The following is a 16,585-nucleotide window of genomic DNA, read 5'->3' as shown; positions in this document are numbered from 1 at the left end:
ACCCTTCCTGGCCTCACCCCGGCCAGAGGCTGCCTGAGAAACCCCTGCGCCTATGTGGCTGAGAAAGCCGAGCAGCCCTCAGGCAGGGCAGCCTAGCCTGCGCCCCGCCCCGCGCCTCGTCTCTGGGTCGGCATCCTCCCCCGACCATGCACAGAGAGGCAAACAGTGAGCCCAGAAAGGGTACACGGGTGTCCTAGCTGGGCTCTAGCCCGGGTCTCCCCCAGGTGGCACCACACACAGGCCGCTGGCTTTAAATCATTTATTGATTAGTAAAGCTTAAACGGTTTGCATAATATTTTCAGTACGATATCTGGTCAGGATGACTGAGAAAACCCCAAGAGAAGGCACTAGAGGTGCACATCTGAGCACGGACCATGGTGCTAGAAGGTTAGTGAGGCACTGGAGATCAGGGCTGGGGGACCAGGGGTCCCTGAGCACCAGCCACTGCCATGCAGCCTGTGGGTCTGCAGCCCCTGCCCCAGGAAGCAGATCATGGGGACAGAGGATGCAGGGCCACAGAGGAGGCTGGGGAAGGGGCCGCCAGGCTGGAGCTGCCTCACTTGACCTTCACCCCCAGGAACAAGCAGCTGTGCAAGGACATCTGAGAAAATCTTCAGGGTGAGGTGACTTGGTGATGCAGAGGCAGTGGAGTGGGGGCCAAGCCATGGCCTGACCCCAGATCATCAGAGGGGCCACCCATGATGCCTTGGGGAGCCACATGCAGCTCCCCTGGTGGACAGTGCGTACCTGGGGGGTGGCCCTCAGGAGACAGGATCTCCACCCTGCAAACCCCACTTCTGAGCAGCCTGCCACCCCTCTGTCCCAGCCCGGGGTGTGTGGCCACAAGTGGGGCAGGGGAACAGGCAGGAGCCAGGTGGGGGTAGGGGGGTGGGGGGGTGGAGATGCAAAAGCCTGTTCCGGCAGCCTTCCCTCTGCCACCTCAGCCTGCTCTGAAGACACTCCAGCCATACTTCCCTGCAGGTCACCTCTTCCCTCCCTTGAAACACTTCCTCTACACCGACCAACACATTCTGGGCCTTTCTTGCTCCAAGCCAGACCCCTCAGCCCCGCTCCTCCGTGAGGCATTCCCCCAAACCAGCACACCCAGCCTGGCTGCAGCCTGCAGGAACCCACCCCCACCCCCACCCCCACCCCCGGTGCACTTCCCTCACCCAGAGCAGGGCAAGCAAGGCCAGTGTCCACTCCAAAACTGGCTTCCAGAGGCCCAGCCAGGATTGAGGAGGACAGTGGTCGGGACCCAGAGCTGGACCTCAAGGCTCCATATTCCTGGCTCCAGCAAGTGCCCTGGTGAGGAGAGAATTAAATGGCCGAGTGACACATGACAAAGACTACGCCCATCTGAGGAGGAGGGAGGACCAGGCCACTGGGTACTCCTCAGCCCCCTTGGCTGTGCCCAGCCCCCAGCACAAGCAGGAAGCCCAAGATCATCCCACAGAAGAGAAAACAGGGAGCAAAGTGTGACCAAATCCAATAAAGTGACTCAGGTGGGCCACCCCTGCCCAGCCCCAGAGGTACCACAACAGGCCTGCCCCACCTCCACCCTGAGGCCTAGATCCGGGGCTCCCCGCCTGGGGCCTGGCCTGCCAGGGTCTCGGAGAGGGTGACCCATGTGCCATGACCAGCAGAAGCTCAGGGGTGACTGGCCTAGAACTCTGTCTGCACCCCGGCGCTGTCCTCGGTGGTGGTATGGATGGGAGGGCGGTCACCGGGGCTGGACACCTGCTCCCCGGTCTCCTGGTCACTCGGTTTGGGAGGCTCAAGGTCCGCAGCCTTTCCAGGAGGGAGTTGCCACAGGGGTGAGGCAGGTGGTGAGGAGGCCTCTGAGGCTGCCACAGGCTGGGGGCTCTCCGAGGAGGGGGCCCCATTGAGCAGAGGGCCAGCCGGCAGGGGGTTCTCCTCCCGCAGCTCCCTGGCCAGCAGACCACGGAGCTCAGTGACACTGTCCGGGGATGCAGGTGACAGCAGCTCTGAGCCAGCCTCGAACGGCAGCCCTGCCTCCTCATCCTGCACTACGGACACCACCTGCTTGGCACGCCGTCGCTTTTCTGAGAAAGTGGCTGCTTCTGGGGCACCAGGGCTGCCACCGTCTCCACCGCTGCCGCTGTATTCCTCGCTCCAGTCGATGGGGGCACCCTCAGCCAGCAAGTGCAAGTTGGGGTCGCTATTGTGCATGACCATGCTGTCCCGGTATAAGTTGTGCTTCCTCTGCACCGCGGCCTCCTTCACAGCTGTGGGGCCAGAGGGCTGGGTCAGAGTATTTAGTCCAGGGGCCGCCACCGCACCCTCCACCGTGCCCAAGGAGGAGGCCCCCAGGCCCCCGCCAGCCTGAAGGGTGTCACGATTGGTGATTAGCCCAAGCCTCACTGCTGGTGGCAGCCCAAGCTGGCCATCACCATGTCATCTAGTCCCTCGTCTGACACCATCTGTAATGCCAGAGACCTGAGCCAACACTCAGGGAGGCGTCAGGACAGCACGGAGAAGCGATGCTCCTCCTAGGGCCACACAGCGTGCCTAAACCAACCCCCAGGCCTATCTCGTGACAGATGGGACCAGGAGGACCTCTCAGCAGCCACCCCATCGCCCCCCTGGCCATGAGGATCCCCACAGCAAGGTGGGAGTGTCCCCTCCCGGCCCCAGCTCGGCAGCTGGCTGTCCCATACCCTGCAGGATGTCCTTCATGACCGTCTGCAGCACCACCTCCTCATATGTGTTCTCCACCAGGATGAACCTGGCGAAGTCCTCAAAGATCAGCTCTTGGAACCGGGGCAGCTCCTGCAGGGGTGGAAGGGGCATGGGCAAGCGGATGTCAGGCTGCCCCATGGCCCCATGGGGGGAGAAGGGGAGAGCTGTGGCGGGGAGAGGGGGTGCATGCTCACCGACTTGCACGTGGGGGCCAGCTTCTTGAGCAGGAACGGGATGGTGATCTGCAGCAGCGCCTCCCGGAAGAATCGCTTCCGCACCGAGCTGCTGTCGTAGTCGTACTTCTGCAAGGGAAGACGGGCCCCGTGAGGGGAGGGGGTCTCTAGGTCAGGGGGTATAGAAGCCTAGGGGACCTGGCCAGAGCTTTGGAGTCCTTGTGCGTGCAGGGGAGCCAGTGGTGCCTCCCAGAGGGGTAGCCCTCCTGGTGCTGGGATGGGGACCGGGCTCTGGGCACCGGGGCCAGGCCGCTCACCTACCTTCAGCACCCGCTCCAGGATCCGCTGGGTGGCCTTGCACAGCTCCTCCCTGCTGGGCCCCTTCCCCAGCTCCTGGTATAGAAGGCTCTCAAAGGTGTACACGGCGTTGTCCATTTGCTGCAGGGCACACCGTGGGGTACATGAGGGCCCAGAGTGACCACAACCTCTGCCCACATGCCTCTGAGGTCTGCATGGGGGTAAGGGAGGCTGTGCACTCGTGTTCACCCACACCTTTACTGAATGTCTGTGCGTGGGCACTGTGTGGGGCATCCAGTCCCTGCCTCAAGGAAACAGAGGTCCTGGGCCCTGCATGAAGGGGCCTGGGAAACATGGAGGGCTTCCTGGAGAAAGGGGTCTCTAGGATGAAACCTGAAAAAAGGAGTCCAGGCTAGCCAGAGGCACAGGTGTGCCAGCAGATGGGGAGCACCCAAGAGGCCAGAGCAGGAGTGAGCACTCCAGGGGCAGAGCGCGGCTGCTGTGTGGCACCAGAGGAGGTAGGGCCAGGGCCTACGGTCGTGGACGGAAGGGCCTCTCCCCAGGAGAGCGGGCCTGTGGAAAGTGGGCGGCCGTGGGTGCTGGGGCCCACCTCTCGCATGTGGATCTGGGCTCGCTGCTTGAACACGGATGTGCTGGACACGTCGAAACGCTGCTGCAGCCCATCGAGCCGCAGTGGCTCCATCTTCTCATAGCAGCTCTGCATCTTGAGGGGGTGGTACGCCAGCTGGGACAGCTTCTCCATGTACTGCAGGGAAGCGGAGACGCAGGGACCTGAGCAGGGCCCCCCAGAGTAGAGGCAGTCCCTGCAGCCCCACAGCTCACTTGGGCCCCAGGAGTCCCCTAGACGTGGGTCTGGCCACCTGCAGGTGCCACCTGCAGGCTAAGCTGTGGGGGCCCAGAGGGATGAGGATATGAAGGCTGGAGCCAGGGGACAGGTTCTCCTGGGTGACCTTGGGCAAGTCACTCACCCTCTCTGAACCTCATATTCCTCAGCCTCAAAATCGGGAGATACTGTCTCATGATCTCTGAGGTCCTATATGGTTCTCAAATGCTGTGATTTTTATTGTCTATGGACCCCTCAGTTCCAGTGTGGAAGAGGAGGGCAAAGATTACAGGATCAGTTCTTTCTGCACCCGACAGCCATGTAGGGCTTCAGACACTGAGGACCCCAACATGGGGTCTGTGGAAGGAAGGTTGTGCCCCTGAGAACCAGACCACTGAGGAGAGGCATGGGCCATCTCCATGGAGGGGGAGGGGGAGCAGCATGACATGGCACTTCAGTAATTGTACTTCCTTCCATCCCTCCTTCCCTTCTTCCTCCTCTCCCTCCTCCTCTCCTCCTTCCTTCCCCCTCCCCCCTCCTTCCTTCCCTCTTCCTCTTTCCTTCCTCTCCCTCCTCTGTTAAGTCCTCTGATACTTCAGTAACCTGCCTAGTAGAGGGGATCACCAATCCCTTTTCCTCTGCTGCCTCCAGTGCCTCATGCCCTCAGGCCCTTAGTCTCCAGCAGACCCTCTAGGGACAGGTGATGCCCTGAGTCACAGCGAGGGCCCTGCAGGGGCTCCATCCCTGGGCCAGGGGCCTGGCCTCACCTCACCCAGCTTGTCGGCACCGCCCTCGTTGATGATGTTCAGGTTCATGTCGGTCACCTCTTTGAAGAAGACGTCCCGCACCTCGGTGAAGCCCTGGCTGGTGGGCACCATCAGAGCCTCCAGGATGGACGGGATGTAGGGCTGGACGTGGTTCCGGACGCACACCTCTGCCTTGGGGAGGATGAAGGCTGCACCCAGGGGCAGCCGGGTGAGTGCACGGACCAGAGCCCCCAGGCACACTATTACACTATCGCTATACGGAAAACCACTCGCGGGATCCCTGGGTGGCGCAGCGGTTTGGCGCCTGCCTTTGGCCCAGGGCGCGATCCTGGAGACCCGGGATCGAATCCCACGTCGGGCTCCCAGTGCATGGAGCCTGCTTCTCCCTCTGCCTATGTCTCTGCCTCTCTCTCTCTCTCTGTGACTATCATAAAAAAAAAAAAAAAAAAAAGAAAAAAAAAGAAAACCACTCGCAACACCAGCCAACAGAAGGATTCATAGGTCCATGCATCAAAAAGAACAAGGGATTCTGAGATTGGCCCCTGATATTTCTAAAACTCTGATGGCAAACTAAGAAAAAGCACTTAGTCCAAAGGTGTCAGCGTTCTGCTTCACTCAGGGTGGAAAGAACCCGTCTCTAGGAGTCTCGCTGCTATGTTTAATGCAACAAAACACGCTTTGGTAGATTTGGTGAGTCTCAGGGTTCAGCACACACCGAGCCGGCCCCTGCTCTGGACCCGCGTGCCTGGCTTCACACAGCCATGAACGAGGCCTCTTGCCCGTGGGGGTGTTTTGGGGTCCCTCCCTCTCCTCTGCCTAGCTAAAGTTGGCTGTCTGATAAGATACTGTCAGCTCTCCATGTTCTACGCAGCTCACAATGAACGCGGTGAGAAGAGAAGGGGCCTCAGGCACTCACCCTCCCAGAAGCTACCTGCGGCCACGGCGCAGGGAGGGCCGAGGGCACAGGGCCGAGAACAGGAAGACACACACACTGACCCCAAAGAGTGAGACGTGACCAGAGGGAATCACGCGATGAAATCGATGCCTGCAAACCCAGTCAAGCCCAAGACTGACCAAAACTGAGCAAGAGGCTCGAACTGCCATGACAAGATTGACACCCTCAAGGTTGGGGTTCACGGAAATAGCCACAAAACTACCAGGGCTTGGGAGAACCAATGGCTCAGATTTGCTTTCACTTTTAAAAATGACCAATGAATGGAGTCACCAGTGTGAAAAGTATGCAGGTCGGCACAGAAGGGAGGCAAGCCCTGGCTCCTGAAGCCCCAGGTGACCTGCCTACCTCGGATCTTGCTGGCCAGGTGCTCCTTGGAGGTGATGATCTGGTCCATGTCTGTGCGGATGGTCGCCTCCATGGCTGGCCGGGCCAGCTGCAGCTTGGCCAGCACGGCCTCAAAGCGTGCCTTGGCCTGCTCGTACACCATGCGGTACACGGCGTCCGAGATCTGTGGGCAGTGCTGCGGTGTCAGAATCCGAGCGAGGGCTCCAGGCAGCCATAGGACCCCCAGCCCTGTGCCCGCACCCACCCACCTGGATCCACTGCCTCTGTCGCTCCTGTGGCTTGCCCTTCAGCCGTGGGGCGAGCTCTGCCTTCAGCTCAGGACCCAGCTCCTCCATCACCAGGTTGCTCAGGATCTAGGACCGGGAGGCATAGCCAGGGCAGGGTTAGAGCGTAGCCAGCTGGCAGATTCCTCTTTGCATTCCACTCAAGGCCCACCTCCTGTAGGCCTGGCCTGGCTCCATGTCTCCGCTGCCCCACCTTACCTGCTCAAGGGACCTACAGGATCCTCAGAATCAAGGATCTCCCCCCTCACCCACCCCAGGGGCTTTGCACATGCTGCCTCCCTGTCCAGAACACCACACCCTCTCCCCCCTCACTTGCACATAGAAGTACGTGTGTTTATTTGCCAAACGTCTGTTTCTCCTGCTGGATAGAGAGTAAGGGCCAAGGCCGCGTCTCTCTTATTCATAGAAGCACCCCAGCACCTGTGTCAGGATAGGTGCTTGGTAAACGATTGAGTAACTCCACCTGCTCAAAATGATCTTGTCTCCTTGCCAGCCCTCTTGGCCTCACCTGCACCTCGTTCCCACACAGCATCTCCCAGGTGCCATACAGCTCCTTCGACTGGCGGTACATGCGAATGGCATCCGTGAATGCAGGGCCCTCTACCTTGGAGGCCTCAGGGATGCCTGCTCAGGAGAGGGAGGGAGAGAGGAGGTCAGCGGGATGGCTCAATGGCCTTTACCAAGATCAAGTGACTGCCCAAAGCCACCTCCCCAAGGGTGCAGACACATTCACACCCCCCACCTGCAACCCCAGTGCCCCCATACCCGCGATGACAGCTGAGTGTGTGGTGACCATGGTAATAACCCTCCACCAATCTCCTCTGTACGCTCCTTATCTTCTGAAATCTTCCCAACCACCCAAGTCTATCCTCCCACCCGACTTTACAGATCAATGGGCAAGCTGTAAGGTCAGGCCACTGGCTGGGAGGGGGGGGGTCCCAGGGCAGTGAGTGACAGAGCTGGGACAGAGGTCACCCTGCCCCACCAAGAGAGGCAGCTGGCACAGCAGGGAGGGTGCCGGAGGGACCCAGGGGTCCTCATTCCAGTGCAGCTCCCTCCCCTTACTGCCTGCACCAGGGCCTGCAAACTTTCCCCCACAAAGGGCCAGCCAGTAAATATTCTCAGCTTTGCAGACCAGGTTATCTCTGTTGTAAGGACGTAAGGACGCAGCTCTGCCACCGCAGCATGGAAGAAGCCACAATCTGGAAACCAGCGAGCCAGTAAAACAGGCGGTTTTGTAAATCAAAACAGATTTTGATTAACAAAAACAGGCAATGGGCCAAATTCTGGGCCGTGCACTGTAGCTTGCCAAGTCTTGCTCCAGATCACTGAATTCTAAGGGCCTCAGTTTCCTCTTTTGAGCAGTGGGAACAGTGACCCGGCCTGGCCCCTACATGCACTGTGACGCTCCAGCGTGGGGACGGGCTGTGAACTGGTCCTACAGGGGCCCCAGGGCGGGCCCCAGCCCAGCGCTGCATCGCACTGCACTAGAACCGCAGTGATGCGGTGCCCTGGGCCGGCCTCATCTGCCACAGTGTCCCGGTCCGACTAGAAGACACCAGTCCCAAAGTCGCGTTACCGGTGGTGCTGGTGGTGGCGCCCACGAGCGTGCCCACCTGCCCCGTGCTGGGGCGGCGAGGTGCCTCAGGGAACAAGGCACGGCCCCTCCCAGGACGGCTGCTGGGCGGCAAGCGGCAGGAAGTTGCAAAATCTGACTCGGGGAAGAACAGGGTTAAGCGCTCGGAGCCTGGCAGCGGGCGGCCACCCTGGCCACATGCCCCCAACCGCTGTTGTCTCCGGAGCCGAGGAAGGGGAAACGGCAGTCAGTGCCTCCAAAACCCCAGCTCCCACGGCAGTGACTACAGGCTGAGTCACTCCTGCAGAGAAAAAGCCCCTCTGGGCGTGGGGAGGACCCCTCACATCCGGCTGACCGCAGGAGTCACGGCTGGCAGTGCCGGTGGGGGCTCGGCGGTGGGACTGGGCCCAGCCACATCCCCGCAGCGCCAGCTCCCGGGCCAGGCGGGGGGCAGGAGGAGACTCAGGCACTGAGATCGGGCAGGTGGGACTGGAGCCGAGCAGGGGTGCTCCAGCTGGGGGGCCTACAGAGCCCCTGGAGTGGGTGCTGCCCATGGGGCCAGGGGAGGAAGGAGGAGCATGTCCTCCCAGAGACCAGGTTTTGCCTAGAAAATGTGGCCTGGCATTACATGCCACCTCGCTCACCTGTGGGCATTTACATTCTGGAGACAAGCCAGTGGTGCTGGCAGGGCAGGGGGCTGAGATGTTGGGTGGGGGCAGTAGGAAGGAGGCTGCGATGTCCCAGGGGTCTCTCGCCAGCCAAGCATGCAGCCACAGGTCCCAGGACATCTCTATTCTGCACGCTGGGCCGCTGGGGACGCCTGGGTGGCTCAGCGGTTGAGTGTCTGCCTTCGGCGGCTCAGAGCCTGATCCCACCCAGGTCCTGGGATCAAGTCCCGCATTGGGCTCCCTGCAAGGAATCTGCATCTCCCTCTGCCTAGGTCTCTGCCTCTCTTGCTGTGTCTCATGAATGAATAAATAAAATCTTTAAAAAAAAAAAAAAAAGAAGGACTGTGGATGCAGAACGTGCACATATAGGGGCCACCGTGCAGACACGGAGAAGGCAGCCCTGTGCAAGTCAAGGAGAGCAGCCTCAGGAGAAAGTTAACCTACGGAGATCTTGATCTGGGACTTCCAGCCTCCACAGTCTGTCTAAGCAATGGCCCACACAGACCGAGAGACCAGGCCTGGGCTGAGACTGAGAATGTACTCCCTCATCTCATCCTCAGACAGCCCCTGAGGGGTGGCTGTTCTCAGTCCCACCTTCCTGATGGAGGAAACAGACTCAGAGAGGCTAAGTGACTGGCTCAAGGACACAGAGTGAGGGAATGGCAGCACCAGGGCTCCAGCTCAGGACCAGCTGCCTCCAGCCAGACCTGGAGACTTCCTGCCTGTGGGGTCCTCAGGGTCAGACCCAGAAAGGAAACTGCATTCCTCAGCCCCAAGCAATAGGCTAAGGGGGATGGCAGGCAGACAGGAAGAGGCCCTGACCTCTGCAGCCCAGGCCCACCCCGAGGGCTCAGCTCAGTGCCCCAGCTGCCTCTTGCCACCCCCAGCTGCTCCAGGAATGCAGGATGTAAGGGGGGCCTTAGAACGGGCTGGCGTCCCCCCAGCTTGGCCTCCTTCCCCACCCCCACCCCCGCTTCCTGGCAGCCCCTGGAGTGAGCAATTCCAGGCCCAGCCTCCAAGCTAGAGGAAGCAGAGAACTTTCCCACAGTCCTCAGGGTAGAGGGAAGGCCCCTCCAGAACCAGCCGCAGGCGGCCCCTGCTCTCCCCACCTCGCCCAAACCCCCACTCACAGCACCCGCACCCACCCACAGGGCCCCCCTTGGCCTTCCAGGTGAGCTCCCAGCTGTGCCAGGCACGGGGCCAAGAGCATTCCCCAAACTGGCTCTCTCATCCCTCCCGGCAATCCCACAGAGCTCCAGCCTGTCACCTCCCAGCCCGGCCTGGGGTGGCCCTGCCAGGTCAGCCACCAGCCCTGGAAACCTGGAGAGGCCAGAGCTGGGCCAGGCTGGGGCCGGGGAAAGGGGGGGAGGCGGCAGACGCCCAGGCCAGGCAGCCAGAGCTCAGATGGCCTCCACCCAGCCCTGGCCCCACGGACCCAGGGGATCTGGGAACAGGAGGCCTTTTGTGGGTGGCAGGGCCTGGCCCAGGTGACAGGGGTTGGCCTGATGGAAGACTCGCTTCCTCCCACCTGACAGACTCCAGACCAGAGCCTGCTCTGCAGACAGAGGATGGGTGGGGCGAGCCGAGTCACCAGGCAGCCCAGCCTCCGGGCGTAGGCGCCCACGTGTCCACCCACTGCCACGCCACCCCCACCCCCACCAGAGGCATGCCAGGCAGGGAGGCTGGGGATGGTGGCCTCCTTCTCCTGCCTGTCCCAGGCCAGGTGACCAGGAAGGACGTTCAGGTTCCAGCACTGGCTCCTTCCCCGAGGACAGAAAGACCCTCAGTGCCTTACAGTCCCCCTTTTTGATCAAACTCCATAGAGCCCTGCAGGGCCCTCCTGACCGGGCCCCAGTGCCCCTCAGCACATCGGGTGCCCCTCCCCCACCACACCTGGCAGCCCACACAGCTGCTCCTCCGGCTTAACATCTGCCTCCCCCACCCAGCTGCCGGCAGCACAGGGCAGGACCCAAGTCTGGCTCCCTGGCTGCATCCTCCATGCCCAGACACTAAAAATGTCCATTGAATGAATGAGTGAGCAGAAAGAGACCTCATAACTTTACAGAGGAGAACACTGAGGCCGTGCAGAAGGACATGAACTCCCAGGCTGCCCTGCAGGTCAGGGGTAAAGTGAAAAATGATACAATAAAAGAAGTCATGGAGCGCCTGACTGGCTCAGTTGATTGAGACCTTCAGCTCAGGTCATGATCTCAGGGTCCTGGGACTGAGCCCCACATCAGACTCCTGGCCCAGCACGGAGTCTGCTTCTCCATCTCCCTCTCCCTCTGCCTCTACCCCAACTCATGATTTCTCTGTCTCTCAAATAAATAAATAAAATCTTTAAAAAAAAAAAAAAAAAAAAAAAAAAGGTCGCAGGGCAGCCTCAGTCAGTGGACCGTGCAACTCTTAATCTTGGGGTTGTGATTTGAGACCCCCCATGAGGTACAGATATTGCTTAAAAATAAAATCTTTTTTTAAAAAATTAAACACTGTGAATCCTACACCCTAAGACTCAGGAGAGATTATTACTTTACTTTTTAAAGGCTCCAAGAGGTAAGCTGGTCTCCTGAAGTCATGGTTCTATAAAGGGGCAGAATCAGGATCATGATCCTACACCCCAGGGTCCAAGGGCTCAACAACCCTACCCCTCTGAGAATAATTCCCAAATTTTTTCCAAGTACCACAGAACTGTTTCCTTCAAGGATGAAAGTCAAATGGCAACCTCACCGCAGCTTCCTGCAAACCTCAGTCTGAAATTTAGAAGCACTCATAGAGCAGGGTTGCCACACCACACTCAGCCAGCAGGTGTCACCAGTCGGCACACGACCCAGGCCAGCCCCCTGCCCCTCACTGAGCTCCGAGCGCCCCTCACCATTGTTGCAGTGCCGGATGCAGTCCTGCAGGACTGCCTGCCACTTGTCCTGCTCGGCTTCTGTCATCATGCAGAAGTAGTAGTGCCGTGCAGAAGGGTGCCAGAGGATGAGCGGGAACTGCGTCGGGCACTTGAGGATGGGGGTGCTGCCCGACTTGGAGGTGATCCCTGCAGAGACAGCAGCACACTTCTTTTTCACTACATCCCCCAGAGCCCCACTTAAGGGACCTCAGAATCCCCTGGCATCTGTTTGGACCCATTCCTCAGAGCTGGCAGGGCTCTAAACTGCACGCCTGAAGCACAAGCATCACAGGGTCAGAGCCCAGAGGCTCAAAGGCTGAGTGTGACCTTCTTGGATTTCCCTTCAAATTTCGGCTGCAGAGGCCAATGTGTGGCTTAAATGTCCAAGAGGGAGGTCAGTCTCAGGGGTGGGGGACAAAAATACATAAAAGGAGATTTTTCTCTATTTTGTCCGCAGGGATATTCGAGATCCAGTGAGATAAGGGGTCCTGGGCAGGGACCGCGCCACTGTTAATAATACAATGGCAGTTCTTCTTCGAGCCCTGGCTCTGCATCCCATGTGGGGCATGGGTGCACACAGCACCTCACAGGGCCTACACAACACCCCAAGGTCAGACCCGTTGGTGCCAAGCTACTGAGAAGACACAACAAAAGCAAAGCCAGAGTCCGGGGTGGAATCTGGGAATGCTGGGGTCTAGCTGAGCTCTCAACCCCACCGGGCACATTGCTCCGGAGCCCCATCTGAGGGCACAGGCTGCCCCCCAGATCAGCCTTCTCTCCCCCTGCCACCTGGTTTCCCTGGGATCATCTGGGAGGCAGATGTGCTCCCTCAAGGCTGCTTCTGGGAGTCCCCAACAGCATGGGGTGGAAACACGACACCTAGAAAAACTCCCCACAAATGCAGTGTTGACTCCGCAGTTTACAAAGCAGGGACATCTTGCTCGCTTTCTCCAGGCATCTCACAAGGCCTCAGGGAGGCGGGAAGGGCAAAGAGCAGAACCCCACTGCACAGCTGTGACTGTAAGGCTCAGGAAGTGGGCACGCAGGTGGGAGCCAACACCGGTCCGGTCCCGTTCACTGGGCGGCCTCAGGTAAACTGCCTCTCGGCTCCCCCTCTGATGGCACATGCTGCCCCTTGAGGCCTGGCCACTCTCTGCAAATGTGAGCTTGGAGCGCTTGGCTACATCCTGGGCCGAAGCAGGGCACTTTGGCCTGGGATGGGGCAGGGGGTGGGGGTCCTTTACCTGGTAAGGAGTTGCTAACAAGCTCCAGGTACTGATCCACGGAGGTGAGGATCTTGTAGCCTGCACTGTTGATGACAGCCCGGGGTGGGACCTGCCGCTCGTAGGCCTGAGAAAGGGACAAGAGAGATGGTCCCTGGGGGTTACAGCAGGGCCAAGCTTAAGCCCCATCTCCAACTCTGGCCCCAGTGCCCTCTGGGTGTTGTCTGCCTGACGCAGGGAGCAGGAGGGAAGGGGAGGGGGAAGTGAGAGAAGAGGAGGAGGAGCCCACCCCACATGGTGATTGCAGACCATCTGGTGTAGTGACCTGGGTCGCAGCTTTGAACTCAAATCGCAGCTCCACTGAGCACTGTCTGTGCGATGCAGACATTAAATTCCTTCACGTCCTATGCTTTAGTTTCCTCATCTGTAAAACCAGGGCAATGACAGCTCCTGCCCCACGGGGCTGTGTAAGGACTGCGTGGCCAGATGATCCATATAACATGATGAGGTCAGGGCCTCACAGCCAGACGCAGTAAGCATTACCAGCATCACTGCCCCTCTTAGCAGCAGCCACCACTAACTGAGTGTTTATTACACACCAGACACCGTGCGAAGGGCACCGCATGCTTCCTTCCACAAAATTCTCATAAGCCCAGAGGTGAGTACCATTGCTAGCCACAAGTTCACAGCTGGTACACCGCCAACCTACGACATGAAACTGGTCTGTGAGCCTCTGGGGTCCAGAGTCTACGACCATTACCCTGAACTGCCCAGAAAATTCCTAGGTTCTGAGCTCCACACAAGTCCCCTTTGGAGGAGATTTAGGCCTGGACACGTCTTTCATACACCAGAGTGCGGAGAAAGTGGTTCTAACATAGTAGCTCATACAGCAGGGCTGCCATGCTGCACCTGGCCACTAGGTGTCACTACCCAACACATTTCTTCAGAACAGCTCAGGACCCGCAGGGCAACGGATTGGCAGCGGGAACCCAGTCATTAGTACCATCAACATCATCTGAGAATTTGTTAGAAATGCAAATTATCAGCCCTGCTCAGGCCTAGATCAAGCTGGGTAGGCCCAGCAACCCATTTCATATGCCTTCCAGGGGATTCTGATGTGTGCTATCATTTTGAGAACCATTGCTGGGGGCAACCAGGCTGCCCTCCACACTGTTTATATTTCTTTAACATTGATTTTTCTTGAATACAGGGCACTCAGGTCTGTCCTTTGCTATTTTGGAAAAATGTTTGGTAGAGGAAATTGGATCTGTGGCTCAACCGGGACGGCAGGGAGGGCCCAAGACAAAGATTAGGAACAACTGGCAGGACATCTACCCACTTGGCAGCAGGGGGATGCCAGGGGGCAGAGGAATCAGGAAGGAAAAAGATGGGACCGCCTCCCCTGAAGTAGTGGGGGAAGGGAAAGGTTAGACTCCTGTGTCAGTGGTTGGTTGTGACTGTTGATGAGCAAGGATGGGAGGGGTCAGGGAGCTGCAGGAAGCCCAGCCAGGAAGGAGGCTGGGGTGGGGGCTGGGGGGGAGGCCCAGGGACTGGAGGCCCAGGATAGACTGGAAGTAGGTAGGGGGCTAGTGGCGAGCTGCTTCCAGGGGGAGGCAAAGTGAAAGGTGACCCCCAGAGCTGGGCCCCTGGACAAATCACATGCTGTTTAGAGGGGAGCAGGTTGGGGGCGGGGGCTGTGCAGAAGGAGCAGAGCAGGAGACAGACCGACCGTGATGGGGAAGAGGGGGGTGTTCGGTGGCTCACCACTTTGTTCTCATACAGCACCAGCCCGTAGTTGTGAGGCACGAGACTGAAGCGGTTCCGCCACTTCTTGTTGTCCTCCTGGTACTGGAAGAGGTTCCCGGAGAAGATGATGCGCTCATCCAGCGGCACCTGAGCGGGGGGTGGGTGTGAGGTCCAGCTCACCCACAGCCCAGCCGGGCAATGGGGGCCCCCAAGAAGAGGGGGCTGTTGAGCACATCCCCCTGTCCTGATCACCCTAAGTCCCCCTCTGAGGCAGGGCCGCATCTTAACCATATGGTGGATGAGGAGTGAGGCTCAGGGCACAGGGCCTTTTTCCCAAGGGCCAGCAGAGCCACAGTGATGCCAGGACTCACACCCAAGCACCAGCACTCAGGGCCCAGCCCAGACCAAGAGGCCACTCCCCCTCTGTCCTGGCCCCAGAGGGCACCCTTGCTTTGGGGCAGATCTCTGGGGCCCCCGGCAGGCTGCTGTCGTGGCCACCATCAGGCCAGTGCGGTGAAGGCCCCTGGGCCTGGGAAAGTCTCTCCTGCTCTAGGCCTCTGTCACCCTCAGGGTAACAAAAACTTGGCCGAGGTGGCTCTGGAGAGCCTCCCTGGCTCTGACGGCTAATAAGATGAACTCTGCAAATTTGTGTGGGGTCGGAGGGGACCTTAGTTCGGAGGGTTCAGTGTTTGACCAGCATCCTGGCAGACTGATGACCAGTGTGGGCAGCAGAGACACGCAGACCTTCCAGCAAAGCCCGAGCCTTGACTCCACTCAGTGTGACTTTGGACCTGTCACATCACCTCTCTGGGCCTCAGTGTCCTCATCTGTAACATGAGGACAGGGTGAGCACTGACCACACCCAGGTATCCCGAAGATTCCGTGAGAGGCCACGTGCAAGGACCACGCGCACTGGGCATGCTGTCTGCTCACTCACGATACGCAGGAGCCTCCGTGAGCGCTATGAGGACTCCTCAGTCTGTGTCGGTCTCCCAGCTCCACAGACTGACTTATTTGGGGAGGAGGAGGGGTGGCCACCCTTGAGAGCGTGTTTCCTGAGCACACCCGCACGGGAAGGTTTCAGGAAAGGAGATACAGAGGCCACAGTGGGTAGGCTTACTCCTGAATGGGTAGAGTTGCAACACCTCCTATCTGTTCTGCAATAAAAATGAGGCCTTTTGCAGAAATAAACATGTATCCCACATAATAACGGGAGAAAGTATTATTATTAAGAGTGTCTGGGCAGCCCCGGTGGCTCAGCGGTTTAGCGCCACCTTCAGCCCAGGGCGTGATCGAGTCCCACATCGGGCTCCCTGCATGGAGCCTGCTTCTCCCTCTGCCAGGGTCTCTGCCTCTCTCTCTCTATGTCTCTCATGAATGAATGAATGAATGAATGAATGAATGAATGAATGAATGAATAAAATCTTAAAAAAAAAAAAAAAAAAAAAAGAGCGTCTAACCCTTCCCAGCTTCCCTGCTCAGCTTCAGGGTCTGCCCCCTGCAGCTGTGAGCCTTGGTCCCAAGCTGCCTGCCCCCCAGACCTTGTGTCTTCACAGGGGCCGCTTCACCCCAACAACCTCCCTACTCTTCGAAGGGAAATGCCAAAACACTCTTGGAAAATGAGGGCCCATTGTACTCAAACAATAGGACCCCGGGACGGCTTCCTACCCAGGGATAAAAATATTTACAGGAAAAGAAAATGCACACACACAGAGTGGGTCTTGCCCAAGTCACAGAGCTATGCTCGGTGGGATATCTTTAGACAGGGGCCTCTTCTCAAACCCAGCTCTGAAATCCCCATCTTGGGATCCCTGGGTGGCGCAGCAGTTTGGCGCCTGCCTTTGGCCCAGGGCGCGATCCTCGAGACCCGGGATCGGATCCCACGTCGGGCTCCCGGTGCAAGGAGCCTGCTTCTCCCTCTGCCTAAGTCTCTGCCTCTCTCTCTGTATGACTATCATAAGTAAATTAAAAAAAAAAAAAAAATGAAATCCCCATCTTTTCTAGAAAGAAAAAGCAGAGAGCCCCCCTGACACCCTGGTAAGACGCTTGCTCCCCCCAGGCCTCTGGTCTGGTCCTACCCCCTGCTTTGGGCAGGAGCCCCACCTCAGGGG

General features: G+C 58.8%; 1 protein-coding gene across 2 annotated transcripts in view; it reads right to left on the bottom strand.

The window, feature by feature from the left end:
* Positions 1-245: 245 nt before the first annotated feature.
* Positions 246-16,585, bottom strand: part of NIBAN2 (niban apoptosis regulator 2) — a 51,585-nt gene continuing 35,245 nt past the window's right edge. For both annotated transcript variants that reach the window (XM_025475203.3, XM_049114451.1), the window contains exons 3-14: positions 14,493-14,621; positions 12,750-12,855; positions 11,485-11,652; positions 6,877-6,992; positions 6,333-6,437; positions 6,085-6,247; positions 4,785-4,972; positions 3,784-3,939; positions 3,198-3,314; positions 2,898-3,005; positions 2,682-2,793; positions 246-2,249 (exon numbers count right to left, since the gene is read on the bottom strand). In XM_025475203.3, the coding sequence (XP_025330988.1) occupies positions 1,666-2,249; positions 2,682-2,793; positions 2,898-3,005; positions 3,198-3,314; positions 3,784-3,939; positions 4,785-4,972; positions 6,085-6,247; positions 6,333-6,437; positions 6,877-6,992; positions 11,485-11,652; positions 12,750-12,855; positions 14,493-14,621 (2,052 nt within the window). In that variant the 3' untranslated portion in view covers positions 246-1,665. The remainder of the gene's footprint in view (positions 2,250-2,681; positions 2,794-2,897; positions 3,006-3,197; positions 3,315-3,783; positions 3,940-4,784; positions 4,973-6,084; positions 6,248-6,332; positions 6,438-6,876; positions 6,993-11,484; positions 11,653-12,749; positions 12,856-14,492; positions 14,622-16,585) is intronic.

The sequence above is a fragment of the Canis lupus genome, chromosome 9 (genome assembly GCF_003254725.2).
Source record: "Canis lupus dingo isolate Sandy chromosome 9, ASM325472v2, whole genome shotgun sequence".
In the NCBI taxonomy this organism is placed as follows: Eukaryota; Metazoa; Chordata; class Mammalia; order Carnivora; family Canidae; genus Canis; species Canis lupus.
The sequence above is the reverse complement of the archived record's forward strand: the minus strand, read 5'-3'. Positions and strand labels throughout refer to the sequence as shown.